Source organism: Betta splendens, chromosome 14 (assembly GCF_900634795.4).
Source record: "Betta splendens chromosome 14, fBetSpl5.4, whole genome shotgun sequence".
Lineage (NCBI taxonomy): Eukaryota > Metazoa > Chordata > Actinopteri > Anabantiformes > Osphronemidae > Betta > Betta splendens.
In genome coordinates, this window is record NC_040894.2 from 3,258,887 (window position 1) to 3,272,798 (window position 13,912).

Below are 13,912 nucleotides of genomic sequence, written 5' to 3' on the forward strand. Positions count from 1 at the left end.
AACTGAATATAAATAGAAATAAATGTGTGATGCTTTGAGGCATGGAGGCAGCAGAGGGAGCCAGACAGCGGAGGAGGCTATGATCCAACAGAGACGTCCTCTCTCAGAAATTCCCAGGTCTGGATGAAACGATGACGTCAGCCTTTCCTCCCACCAACCAGGCTGCAAGCCCGCTGCCTACAAAGATGCTCTATGCTGCAGGAGGTGTGCCACTATAAAAAATGCGTCGATTTTGATTGATTTTAAGAATTAACATATAAAAGCAAAAAGTAGTATGTAAAGTAGTAATTATGAGTAAAATTATGATGTGAAGTATAAAATATACTAATTACCCATGACACTTGTGTACTTGAATGCAACACTGAATAAATACGGGATGCGTGATTTAAACTCAAACTCTTCATCGCAACGTGTCCACGAACCTGACCAGAGTGAACCCTCCTGTTTTTTATTCAGCTCTGGCGTTGCCCAGCGCACGCCCGCCCACCTCGTACCGACAGCGCTCCTACCCGTTGACGTCATTGGCTAAAAGAGACGTCAATCACGGCTTATCCGCGCCGGGGTAGGTTGATTAGGGGCTGCGGCGCTGCGCTGAGCGGGATTGAGGAGCGAGCAGCGCGTTTAAAATACCGCCCTGGGAAGAGTCGCGTTTACGAGGACGCCGCGTAGTTTGGCGATTTTCGGCCCGCTTCCCTCCCTCCGCGCCCCCCGCCTGATCTGGTCCGGGTCCAGAATGAGTGGCTGGAGAGCAACGCAGCACCGGTTCCCCCGAGCAAGTGGACATTTGGGCTTTTAACTCGGCTCGGGTGATTTTATTCAGTCCGGCTGCGTCTCACAAGGAAGTAAGAGGTCACTCACACGCAGCCGCACCTCCGCCCTGTTGTTTACACGTTCTAATTGGATTTTCCATCATTCAAGCAGCAGCTCCGGTAGTAATATTATCAGCAGCGGTGGGTCAGGCTCCTCCCCCTCCTGTCTGACGCCTGTAGCCGGGTGCAGGTTGCCTCGAGGCCGGTGCCGGTGCCGGTGCTGGTCCGTCCGGACTAAGATGGGTCTCCCCGCCCTGGAGTTCAGCGACTGCTACCTGGACAGCCCGCACTTCAGGGAGCGGCTCAAGTCGCACGAGCTGGAGCTGGACAAGACCAACAAGTTCATCAAGGAGCTGATCAAAGACGGCAAGGCGCTGATCCAGGCGCTGAAAAGTAAGTGATGGAGGGGATGAGGATGGGGGGGGGGGGGGGGGGGGGTCCTCATCAACACAAACGCGTTCTGGCAGGATGAGACCGAGCTGAGACGCCTCTGGGTTTGTCTGCTTGACTTTGGCATCACTCGGACAAGCGGCGCTGTTGGTGTGTGAGCATCTGTACTGTAGGAAGTGTTGCTCTTACATCATGAGGCGTTCAGGGGAAGCATCTTGCGTTGTCCCCTTTTAATGCAAGCAGTTTATTAATGAAAACATGGCGGGAGACACTGGGTGCTTCATGAAGCGCTGCCTGACCCACTTCTTAATGGAAGGTCCGGGTTCGGCATGGAAATCAGAATTGTTTTGTTTTGGCTTTGGGTTTTTAGGAAAGAATCTCAGCTGGGCTTGTGCGTCTGAACTGGCTTCACAAATTCTAAGACAACATAATGTATGAAGCCACAGCCAGATTTTTATTTCCTGGCAAAGCGTAATAAGGAAATAGTTTAGTTCACTATTATGTGACAGAGCACATCAAACACACATTTCTGGAAATCATACTTTACATTCAGTAGCTGCTGTCTGTTTGCATGCGCACGGCAACTCTACATATGATGTGCAATGCATTATGGGAGCGAATCAGTTGATTCCAATGCTCATGATGGTGCGAATCCTGGAAAGTCCGGGGCACCAGCATGTCGGCTCACGTGAACGTTCCACCCCGCGTTATCGCCTGTACTGTTTGAAAACACAAACTCCGTCAGCTGACGAGCCGCAAAGATAAGACCGCCTTTGTGCATTGATGTGGTCTAGAAGTCGAGCGGCGCGACCCGTTTCACCGCCGTTGGCTGGTTCTGACTCTGAGCCCGTGACTCTGCAGACAACGCACAGGGATTCCCAGTGTCTGCGCAGCTGCTGCGTCTCAACGCACACCTCTCGCTCCTGTGAAAGTCCAGGACGACGGCTCACGTGCGTCTTGTTGTACTGACTGCGTGGCTGGAACCATGCGTTCTCTGGTGCCTGTTGTGAGTCCCGAGGCTCAGCTGTCAGGTTTTTCTCAGTGAGGTCATTGTCCGCTTCCTGGCGATGGGAATGTTTCAGCCTCGGAGTCGTCTGGCAGTCGGACCCGGCCGTTTGCCTCAACCATTAAATCGGGATTTCAGGAGGCCTGAAGAACGACATATGAGGAAATGCAGCTGGCCGGTTGTCTGTGTGAATGTGTGCGTTGACATCAGGGCTGAGCTGGGACTCAAACGAGCAGCGGCGGCGCCCGCTGAACCCTGCGTGCACCGTGAACGGCAGGCTGATGGCGTCTGGACCCTGACCTGGAACCAGATGGAGCGTTGACGTGACGGCAGGACGGAAGCAAGGAAATGTGCAAGGCTTTTCTATTGACTCGCAGCTTTGACCGCAGGCCCTTTTTTAGGGAACCGGCCGACGCTTTGACTCTTAAACGCGTTCTAAACTAACGTGAACGTATGTGTGTATATGTACATGTATATGTAAGGAATGTGTTCACTCTCCAGACATGTGTTCCTCATTGTCTGTAGCCTGTTACTGGTTCCAGAGCAGCCCAGTCTGATAATGGCCTCGTGTGCCATCCCTGACTTCTACTTGAACTTTGAGCCACACACACACACACACACAAACAAGCTTCTGGCAAACTGAGGATCGTGACGAGAGGTGGGAATTTCCTCCGACGGACGACGGGCTGCTGCGACGCATCCCTCCTCCTGTCTTTGCTTTTAGCATGAGGGTAATAGCTGTCATTGAGCGGCTGGGCTGTCAGCGGCGCTGATGGATGACACACACAAATGCACAGTGCACCGTAGCTAATCCTCTATTATGGCTCCGCTATGAAAGGTTCAGGGCGAGAGCAGAGTGTGTGCCGAGGGGCAAAAGAAAGGAGACAGAGACGAGGTGGGGGTGCTTTAAAGCTGCTCGGCCTTGTTTTCGCGGCCTGTGGAGACGTCGGGGAGCGGAGGATGGCGACGGTCTGAGGGAGCTCCCGTGCATGCGCTGCGTGGGGACGAAGAGGAGGCTGCGTGGTTTCACCAGCGCGCTCCCGTGTCGTCCCTGCAGCAGTGCAGTGGGGGTTGGGGGTCTTCCTCCTGTGGCGTAGACGTGGAGGAGAAGGAAATTAGGGCACGACTCGGCGCGGCTCTGTGCTGTTATTGGCTCCCTTTTGTCAGGAGCTGCCTCGCAGCACCACGCTGGATTAGAAGGGGAAACCTTTGTTCCTCTCTATCTTTATGATGATGTTTTTTCTTCTTACATCCATAAGTTTTTGAAGTGTGCAGACCTGCAGCATAACTGCTGAGTGTTTTCCATTATCCGCTCGCTTTGAATGAGACGATAAAAGTCACTCTGTGCTTTTATTCTGTTCACAGAACACCAGCTTTTGATGGAGCCCTTGTTCAGGCGTTAGCTTGTCACACGGTGCGTGTGGCACATGTGGACTTCTTGGCAGAAACCAGACATCAACAGGCTGCATTCATTAGGAACATCTGGCCAGTGCATCAGCTATTATGCTCATTCAAAGTCTGTTGAGTTCTTGAAGGTCGATAAATTGAAATTTGCTTAATTGGTGAGACTGCAACCTGACGTGCTGCTTCACCTCGTTAGCGGCGTGTTTGAGGACTCCAGCTGGACTGAGGCTGCTAAATATTTAAGCTCAGGGACCTATTCGCTTACAGTGCACACCAATAATACAGTGTTGTATTACAGGGCAGACCTCGCTGATGCGACTGCATGGGGATGTTTCACGTTGACACGTTTTCCTTTTGTCTGCTGCCACTGCGGCTTTCAAACGAGTTCGTGTTCACACATGCAACGCTTTGGGAGGGATCGCTTAGCATGAGGTAGAAACGATGTGTCAACGGAGGACTGGAAAGAGGAACCGACCACACGTGTGTCTCATGACAAAGTTAAAAATGCACTTGAGCCGCACCTGAATTCTGAGCGGTTGTGTGTAAGAAGCTGTGAAACAGGAAGTGGAACTCGCACACACGGCACTCGTACCCAGAAATCCCTCGCTCTTCCACAGAATCGCTGCGTCACCTTCAGCTGTGGTCAAGCATCGCAGCCAACGAGTCGTGAGCTTGTTTGAGACCTCTAGCGTTAGTCCAGTCTTAAAGGTGCACTTGTTAACAATGCAGCAGTCGTGGCATATTATGATATATCATATTCCTCTGGGAGTGAGGGCTGAGAGCCCATTAATGTGATCATTTTACTGCGCTCCTAAGATGATAAAAAGAGGAATGAACCCAGAGGAATGCTCTTTCGCGCTGTACACCCCTACCTGATCGCTGCTGTCGGCCCATAAACCAGCAGCTGTGCTTTTCGCAGCCTCTTATAGTTCTCTCCTCCTGACGGTGACGGCAGCAAATTGCTTAATTGGAACTTCAGAACGGGGGTGAGTTACTTTAGCTGATTCCTCGTCCTCCTGCACGAGGTGTCACAAGGAAGATTAAAGTTTAATGCCTAGTTTGCGTTTCACTGTGGAGATTTATTACAAAACCACCACAATTTTATGGACCAAATGCCCCCTGTAAAGATTTGACTGCCTGCGTTTGAGTCCATACTGTCTGACTCCGTCTCACAGTTTCAATTGCGCCTGGAAGCTGTTACTGTGTATAAAGTATCACAAGACCTGAATGACTTGAGTGCAACAATGCCAAGGACATACAAACAGGAAGCTCCGGGGCCTGATGCGGTTGAAGTGGTTTAGCGTGTTCGTTCGCTGCCCCACAGGAAAGAGAAATGTTAAAGGAAGACGGGCTGAACTTCTTAGAAATGAATCTCCAGCTCCGGGTCATAACTTACTGCACAGATTTGCAGCATTGAGCTGTCAGTCCCAAGTGCAAGACTGAGAATGAAGTTGAAATTCTCAGCCCGCAGTGGAGAAAGGTGTGGCTGTGGATCGCTACCCCACAGGAAACCTGAGGCCGCGGTAGACGTCGCTGCCCAGACTTGCAACAGGTGTTGTATTCAGCAGGACTATCCCGAAACCTTAGAAAGGAAAAAGTAGGTGATTTAGTCTGAAGCGTGGCTTAAAGCAGGCAGAGACACACACCCACACTGCCATGCTCTCCCACGCTCACATACACCTGCATGCTCACACATGTTGTTCATAAAATAACTATTTTCATTCCAGCAGAAAGCTCCTGAGGTGAGTCAGAGCCGGCGTTACACGTTCAAAGCCGGCGCGCTAGTGTTGCTTTCATCTATTTGAAGGACGTCCCGTGAAAACAGGCCTCAGATTCAAGGTGAACAACACAGGGAGGAGCTTTGAAGGCTCAGAGGCCCAAACATGTTTTAAGGAAAGTCCAGTCCTGGTCAGCATCCCACTCTTGACCTTGACGAGGCTCCTAATCACACTCTAAATGCTATTGGGGTATTTTAAACAAGCAGTGAATGCTGAGTCAGTCCTTGAGGTTTATATTGTGAGACAGGTGACCTTCCAGAACAATGACTCTGCGTTCCCCTTCTCCTCCTCCATCCGCTTCCCTCTTCCTCTTTCCTTCTGTCTGCTCATATTTAATGATAAACACATTTGCCTTGCCCTTCTTCAGGCTTCTTTTTCCCAGCCTTCTGTCCTTCATTATTTCCTTTTGTCAGCCTGACATAACTGTGTGTTGCCCTCAATTCTCTGTCCCATCCTGCTTCCTTGTCTGAAGTCTGCACTGTGTTATTGAAATGGGATAAGTGCTTGCAGAGAGACCTGACTCGGCCTGAGTTGGACATACGATGGCAGGAGGCGGAGGCAGCGTGTGTTAAATGACGCGCAGGAGGCTCGAACCTCCTCCATGGGTCTCATTGTTTCATTTCCTACCACAGCACACGTAGGAGCTCTGCCCGACTGGGCCTTACACAGCGTCTTGACAGCGGTTGTGTTATTCCTATAACAATGAGACATGAGCAAACCGTGGTGGTGGTGAGATCATACTGAAGCAAACAGTGGGCTTGTGTAATCCTGTATTTCAGAAAACGAACACGCGCTAGATTGTCTCTCTGTTTCAGACATGCAGATTGAAAAGCAACCATCCAGTCTAGTAAATCTCCCATCCATCTAATGCTGCACCACATTAAACTCTGCGGGAAATGGAGTCGGGGTTCAATTCAAAAGAGGTCTCCAAGAGGAACAGATGCTCTGAATTATTGAGCACAAAGCAGTGACCGGAGCTGAGGCGTGCTTCTCTTAGTGGAGAGTCAGCAGAGCAGGCAATTAGAGCAGCTCACGACCCATTTGGTTCCAGAGATCATGAAGTTGTTTATCGGCTCCAAATAACCTTTTGGTTTTCCATCTTTTTGAGCAGATGAGCGTCGGCCTTAGATCCTCCACGTCTGTCTCTGGAGCTGGAGCTTCAGTGTTTGTTGGGGAAGGAAGCGTTCTGCTGTCAAACATCCAGCATGTAGCGTTTCCCAGCTGGTTGACTGGGCAGCCTCCCAGTCACAGCCTAATACGCACTGAATGTTGTGCTATAATTGAATGCATTATGTCATTGCACCACTCCTCCTCCCCGGTATTGATGCGTTCTGCTTCTATTGTAAGGCTGCACCGGTGTCGCCGTGCTCCCGTGGAAGTGAAGGACGGAGCACGTGCAGGGTGGGCTGAGAGGACTCGTCTCCTCCCAGAGCCAACCCAAACAAACCGCAGCCCGCTGGCATGGAAGACATGGAAGCGTGTGTGTGTTTTCCGTGTCATGTCTGCATTTAGCTCCCATCCGCTCTGCTCCCAGAATAACCCCCCGCTAAGCAGGTTTAATCCCCAGGTTACTACTGCCTCCGTGCTGCTCTTTATCGCAGCCTCACACATTTGATGTGCATCCAGCGCCCAGCGACGGCTCAGAGGGCGGAGCCTCTTAGTTTCTAACCAGCCAACTCTGGCTTAGTGGGGGTAATCTAGTAGCTGCTGTTTTCATCTGTCTGGGCTCTTTGTTGTGGATCACGCCGCGTTTAGCTGTGGTTTTGCTCTGGGGGCTGGAAATCATTTGTGGGTCTAGAAGATTTTATTTAATTTACATTTAATTGTTGTTCTGCTCCAGCTTTCGACATACTTTTTTTTCCTTTTTATTTTTAATCTGGTCACATTTGTCAAGATCCGATTGTGGACATATTCTAAGGGTAAACCAAGATTATGGTAGAAAACTGGGGCGCTGGGGTGTCGGTGGGAGAGGATTACATTTGGGGGGGCAGGGATTTATGGCGTCCGTCTGTGGAGAATGATAGCAAATGTACTTTGTACTGAACACATTAACACAGACGAAGTGTCTCCTCATGTTCTGATCAGATCGACTCTTGCAGACTTGGACTGACTGGTTTTCCATCTCTGTGTGAGACCTTTTATGAAAGATTGTGATCACAAGCACTGCCAAGTGTTAGTGGAGGTGATGGGATGACGCTTAGTGGAACGTGTTGGAGGCCAGGCTTCAGCGTGTGACTAATCGGGTACAGTTTGTGCAGTGCTAGATTTCATCGGACTTGCAGATCGGAGCACTTTGTGTTGAGTTGCTCTCAACCACGCGACATCTGAAGGTCGAAAAGGCAAAACGAGACCGATCTTCTCCCGCGTGTCTCGTGTCGCCGCTCCACGCGGGCCTCGGAGGATGAACTTGGACTGACCAGCGAGCAGCAGCCAATCAGCCGCTCGGCCCGGGGGCTGCTGGGATGCATCCTGACAGAAGAGAGAGAGAGAGAGCGAGCGAACGGGCTGAAATAAAAGTCTGACACAGAGACTCGCTCGCACTTTATCTGTGCTATTTGTGCAATAGAACAGTAGAAAATGAGAAGTGTGGTGGATATTAATAAAGTGTATGTTCAGGACTACCTCTAGTTTGCTTCTGTAGACTCTATTTTAAATTAGATGTATGTGACTAACTTATCAGTACTGCTTTCATTTATAATTAAAGCTGACTGTATTATGTAAGTATAGTTGTCTGCCTCAAATGATTGGGGTGAGAGAACAGTAAAGACATGTGTATTTTAATGACTCTAACATATTTTTGCAAACATTTGCATGATTCTTCCACACCAACGCGTTGATGTTGCTTCGTTGGGCCGCGGCCTTTGCCTGTTCCAGCAGCTTCCCCCCGGCTGGAGCAGGTGTCGGGGACAGCTTGCTTACACATGCATGCTTCTCCACCGCAGCATGAACATATGCGCACAAAGACACACACGCGCCATGCGTCTGCCCTGCAGCTACAGTCACCACATGCACGAGAGCTTTGCATACGAGCAAATGTGCACATGAAGCTACGAGTTGCTTTTTTCTGAAGTATTGCCCTGATAACCTGTTGATGTCATGGTGGAAAGGGAGCAAACGGGCCTTTACTGGGGGGAGAGGAGATCACAGCTTGGGGCTGCGTTGGCTGTGGTCGGGGAGTCCATGGAAGCGGGTTTGGGGTTTGGTCCTGCAGCCAAAGGAGAAATTAATTCAAAGGCATATTTCTGTATCTGGAGGCAGTGGACGTAAGACCTTTTTTTTTTTTTTTTTTTTTTTCCCTGGCCTTGGATTTATTAAATTCACCACTGTCACTGCCACCTAGAAGGTGGCGAGGTGTGATGAGGAGGCGCACAGATTATTGTGTGTGTGTGTGTGTGTGTGTGTGTGTGTGTGTGTGTGTGTGTGTGTGTGTGTGTGTGTGTGTCCAGAGGATGACTGGTCCTTGGAAATGTGGTCAGAAAAGGACGCCGTACAGTCAATGAGCGAGCGCCAGTGTTCTAATCAAGCAGAATGTTCCATGTTTTCTATGTGGCATGTGGGTTCTGTGTCTCTGGAAAACTTGCTGGGAACCAACTTCCTCTTCCTGTTCTTGTTTGGCTCTTCCTGTTTCAGACTTCTAGAGCTATGGAGTGTGGCCACTATGAACCTGGGAAGACTTGTCCTGCCGAATGCTGCAGGTTACAGGTTGCTGCTATTATTGGCTCTGTTTTGCTTCCTATAGTGATTGATATTAAATATTTAAAAGTATATGTGAACATAAAACATGGATCGCTGCCTTTGGAAGAGTACATTTTCTTGGCATGAGCTGAGGCTTTCTTTCTTTCCACATGGTCCATTAAAGCAGGTTTCAGATCAGCATATTGTAATTTAATGCCCGCAGGCCACAGTGTAAATACCTCGGTTCACTACCAATTATCACAATTTACAAGGCTTTGTCGCTTGCCAATCACTTCCACTCGCTCATCTGCCAGAGTGGCTGCATTTGAAAACTCTGTATGAAATCAAAAGCACCGCTCTTCCTCACGGTGCTGCATCATTCCGCTTTATTATAACTTTCTCCGCCGGCTCCTGGAGTCACTTGCACTCTCTGTCTCATAAGAGCCGATAGAATGAGGTCATGGAGGATTTCTGCCAATCCAGTTACGCTGCTAATGAGTTTCCTGGTTAGTGTCTGTGCTTGGAGCTGCTCCCTTCTATGAACGGCAAATCTCTGGCACCGGAAGCTGCTTCTGCATCCAGTCGTTCTGTAGGTGAGGCTGTCATTCAAGCCTGACATGCAGTTATTACCACTGGAGTAAGTTCCACTTGTGTAGAGCTTGTCATTTAGCTTAGAGACTTATTTCACCACTCACCTTCGAGTCTGCTCTTCATCAGCTGCTTAGATGACTTCGTCTGGCCTTGGTCATCTGCATAGAACAGCTTCAGCCATAAACAGCCATTTCATTGGTGCCCCAGTCCGGCCGGGACTCGTGTTTTGCTTCAGGTTGCTGGAACAGAAACCAGGCTTGTGTTGGCCGTAGGGGAGGAAGTGGACAAAGGCTATTTGGAGACTGGCACTAATCTGGTTAGTGTGGTCTCCACCCTCTTTTCTCTTTCTCCTGTCACCACTCTCCTGCCATGCTGTTCTGATCCATCACGTGCCAAACGGGACTTTATAGTCTTGACTGCAGCTTAGATCTCTTACAGTTCAAGGGGGGAAATGGCTTTTAGTGGTTTAAGCAGCTTTTCTTTTTGTGTAATACTATTCCACTACAGGCCAAGTAACCGTCAGCCTTGAGTATTATATTATTATTATGTGTTATATGCAATAGGTTTTGGGCAAAGCAAATGGAAACAATGTGTGAACAAAGCTGTCCCAGCGAAGTTGCTTTAATATGAATCATTCCAAACCTCTTGACATAATGATAAAGAAGAACTGTGTTTTTCCACTGTTTGTGTTGGAATGGCATTTAGTCGTGTAATGGCGATGACCTCAAGTGGGACAACACGGTCTCCAGGCAGCTGAGAGCCTGGGCCCACGCTGTCATCATTCTTATGTCCCTCACCTTGTTTAGGAGAGGGCTGTGTGTGTGTGTGTGTGTGTGTGTGTGTGTGTGTGTGTGTGTGTGTGTGTGTGTGTGTGTGTGTGTGTGTGTGTGTGTGTGTGTGTGTGTGTGTGTGTGTGCAGATGGGCAGATCTCTGAAGGGAAAGTCACTTTCTGGTACATTTCCTGTTTGGGGAAAGCGTGGACTAGGTCATGTTTCTGACATCAGCGATGCTAAGAGACAATTTGTTCAGCGGAGAATGGGTCAGTATTTGTAGAAAAAAAAACTCAAGTCATTTTGGAATCGGCAAAGAGCTGCTTTACTTTTCCTCCATCCAAACCAGGATCCTGGAGCCAGTCTCCGTGTGGCGAGAGGTGAGGCACACGCTGCACAGAAATCACATGATATGCTGTAGTTGCTCAACTCAAATATTTGAACTGTAAATAATTAAAAGTCAAAGGCTCCGTTACTTCAGCAACATGAATGGAGCCCTAAAGCAAAGAAACTGGTGACACAAATACTTGTGGCATCTGTGTTCTCACCTCGCAGGAATGTTATAAAAGCGCATGAAAACGTGGTGTTTCCTTAGAATTACAAGGTTCTGGGCACCGCTGGCTTCCAAGCGAGAGCCCCACATTCCTGCTGTGGATTTTTCCAGCGCGCGCGATGATTTCACCCCGCAGGAGCTCTCTAAAAAGCAGAGAGGAAAACCTCCCGGTTTGTCTGCGCACGCTGTGTCAGCAACAGGCGTGGCAGCGCCAAAATAAGAGCGCGGCGCAGGTCGGACGCGTTCAGAAAGCGAACGCCGAGAGTCTGAAATGCTGCACGAGAGGCTGGAAGCAGGAAAGTGAGCCTCCTGCTCTTTGTGCCGGCCGCCGCCTGCTTTGTGCCTGTTGCTAGGAGACCATAACTATGGGCCCGGGACGCGGCGAGGGAAAATGTTAAGGCCTCAGTGATGGATGACGTTTATCACTTGGAGAGAAGATCTACACTGATAATTTCCAACTATTACACTTGATTGTAGGCTCTGTAATAGAAGGTTGTCTGGACACACTGGAAATGTTTGGAAGCTTCATGTTTCATTGTTTGGGAGTGAATGGTGAGATGTGCTGCAACAACAACCATTAAAAAGACTGTTGACCTTTTTAGTTTCTGTTCATTTAACGGGCATTGGTTTGTGTTTTCAACTAGAAAACAGTAGCTTCAGATAAAAGTCCCATCTCTTCTTTTCCACCATTCTCCATTGAACTCTGTTTATTTTAGTCATCATTGTATTGTATTTTATTGTATTGTCATTGTTTTTTATTTTTCTTTTGGCTTCTGAACACCGCTTCGCTCTGATCAACAAGGCAGCAGAACGTGACTAACTGAACAGGGCTTCAGTTTTCGATATCTGATCATTTCTGTGGACAGTTTGACACATTCAGATGTGGTGAAAGCCATCTGCTGAGGTCAGCAGAGGTAGTGTGTCATGTGTGTGTGTTTGTGTGTGTGTGCGCGCGCTCCCATTGTCAGCACCAATGCTGTGTCATGTGTAGGCCTATGTCTGCCTGCCTTTGGCCCATGCCTTTGGAAGTGTGTGTGTGTGTGTGTGTGTGTGTGTGTGTGTGTGTGTGTGTATGTGTGTGTGTGTGTGTGTGTGTGTGTGTGTGTGTGTGTGTGTGTGTGTGTGTGTGTGTGTGTGTGTGTTCCTCTTACTGGCCCGAGCTGTTGGCAAACACACAAAGCTTTAGGTGCTCGTCATTGTGACAGTAAATGTAAAAACTCCTGTCTTGCACAATTTAACACAACTGTTTTTTAGAGAAGACATTTTTTTAAGCCTTATCACACATACACATTAAAAATCATACAGTGGTGAAGGCAGTTTTATTGACTGACTAAAAAGCAGAGAGACATTTTGAATCCGTGTCACACTTAAGTGGTAAATTGTAGCTTTGCGATTACCTCATTTCCTTCTTCATTGCGTTCTGTGCTTAAACGGATGTTTTAAAATGACAGACACTGGCTGGCGTTGGGGCCTTAAAGGGGGGTTCTCTGTGACTGACCCCTGGTCTGCCGTTAAACCAGCAGTAGGGTTATTTATACAACTGGCTGCAATTAGCGATTGACTGATAGATCTGTAGAAACAGTGTGTGTGCACGTGCACGTGCACGGGTGTGTCTTTCTGAAACGGCCGCTGTGCACGCTTGACGTGCTTAAATACGTCTCCTCCATTCATCCAGATTAGGCCATAGCGAAACACTGAGTTTGATCAGTTTTACCTCCATTTCCCATGAGGTGGATGCTCTCTGTTGTCGTGCACTGGCCTCCTCCTCCTCCCATAAAGCTGACTAAGCAGAATGAACAGACGAAGGGTGACCTTTGAGCCCCGCTTCCACCCATCTTGCACTCGCCATGGCAACGCTTGAAAGCAGCCATCTCCTCTTCCTTGGCTTTTCACTCCCCCCTGCTGTGACCAGTGTTTCGCCTCCACTAAATGTCATACTGACCTTGTGCTCTGTTCGACAGGAAAGCGAAGACGTGCACTGTGGGCTCATGCCCATTGTTTGATGATGTTCACTTTCATTGGCTGTTTTATTTATGTATTTTCCTAAATCGTTTCTTATCTAATTAAAATTTTGAATTGAAAAGTTTTAGGCTCTTTTCTTTAAAAGACTGTTTTGACGTCCCAGTAAACAAGCACATTTAGCAAAGGGAAAGTTAACTCTGGAGCCTATTACAGTATCTGTCGGCCTCCTGAGTCCACAAATTCTTGCTGCTTGACTGGTAGGTCATGTAAAGAATTAAATGAGGAGACTGAGCTCCGTCTTTGTGTGTGTGTGTGTTTATGTGTGTGTGAGTGTTTGTCCCACTTGATGAATAGGGATTCTGTTCACATGCCTGGGGAACAAAGCTACTGTACAGTCCACGCTTTGCTGGATATCCTGTTGATATCGCACAGCCTCGTTCTTGAACCGCGCATGTGTGCGCGTTAGTACTCATAACGGGCCGTTGTGCTGTGCTGCTGGATGCTTGTGGGTCATTATAGATTCCTTGTGTGTAGTTTACTGTGTTGTGGGGCAGGACGCCTCATTCCAGCAGTTTCCAGGCTCCTGTCCTTCAAATGTCATTGCTGAATTGTTCTCTGGGCCTGATGCACATCATGGAGAGATTTCCCTTCAAACAAATGTTCCTACAGTCGTCAGATCATAATAGTTAACTTGCAAGTACTCCAGTGATTATAACAGTAAGACCTTCATGGTCATTTAGTGAGTCTATCTTTTAATAAATAATTATAATATCATTTGGATAGGCACTACCCATGTGTTTGTGTTTCCACTGGATGGTGTGAGAGCGGAGAGAAGGGGACAGAGGCCTGTGTCAGCGGGGTGACTTATTTTTAGCCTTCGCGCCTTCCTGCCTCCACACTTACACATGCACACATACTCAAGTAGTTACCAGCGATGACAGCAGAGCATCAGCGCCGCGTGTTCTCCTTCGAG

At 48.6% G+C, this 13,912-nt stretch overlaps 1 protein-coding gene across 6 annotated transcripts in view; it reads left to right on the forward strand.

Annotated features, from left to right (window-relative positions):
* The first annotated feature begins 560 nt into the window (after nucleotides 1-560).
* Nucleotides 561-13,912, forward strand: part of LOC114870083 (rho GTPase-activating protein 26-like) — a 35,043-nt gene continuing 21,691 nt past the window's right edge. For 2 of the 6 annotated variants that reach the window (XM_055514547.1, XM_055514548.1), the window contains exons 1-2: nucleotides 563-842; nucleotides 919-1,202. In XM_055514547.1, coding sequence (XP_055370522.1) covers nucleotides 1,049-1,202 — 154 coding nt within the window. In that variant the 5' untranslated portion in view covers nucleotides 563-842; nucleotides 919-1,048. Of the gene's footprint in view, nucleotides 843-918; nucleotides 1,203-13,912 lie in introns of all 6 variants that reach the window. The other 4 variants (XR_008696637.1, XM_055514549.1, XM_029174768.3 and 1 more) reach the window with 4 other exon arrangements.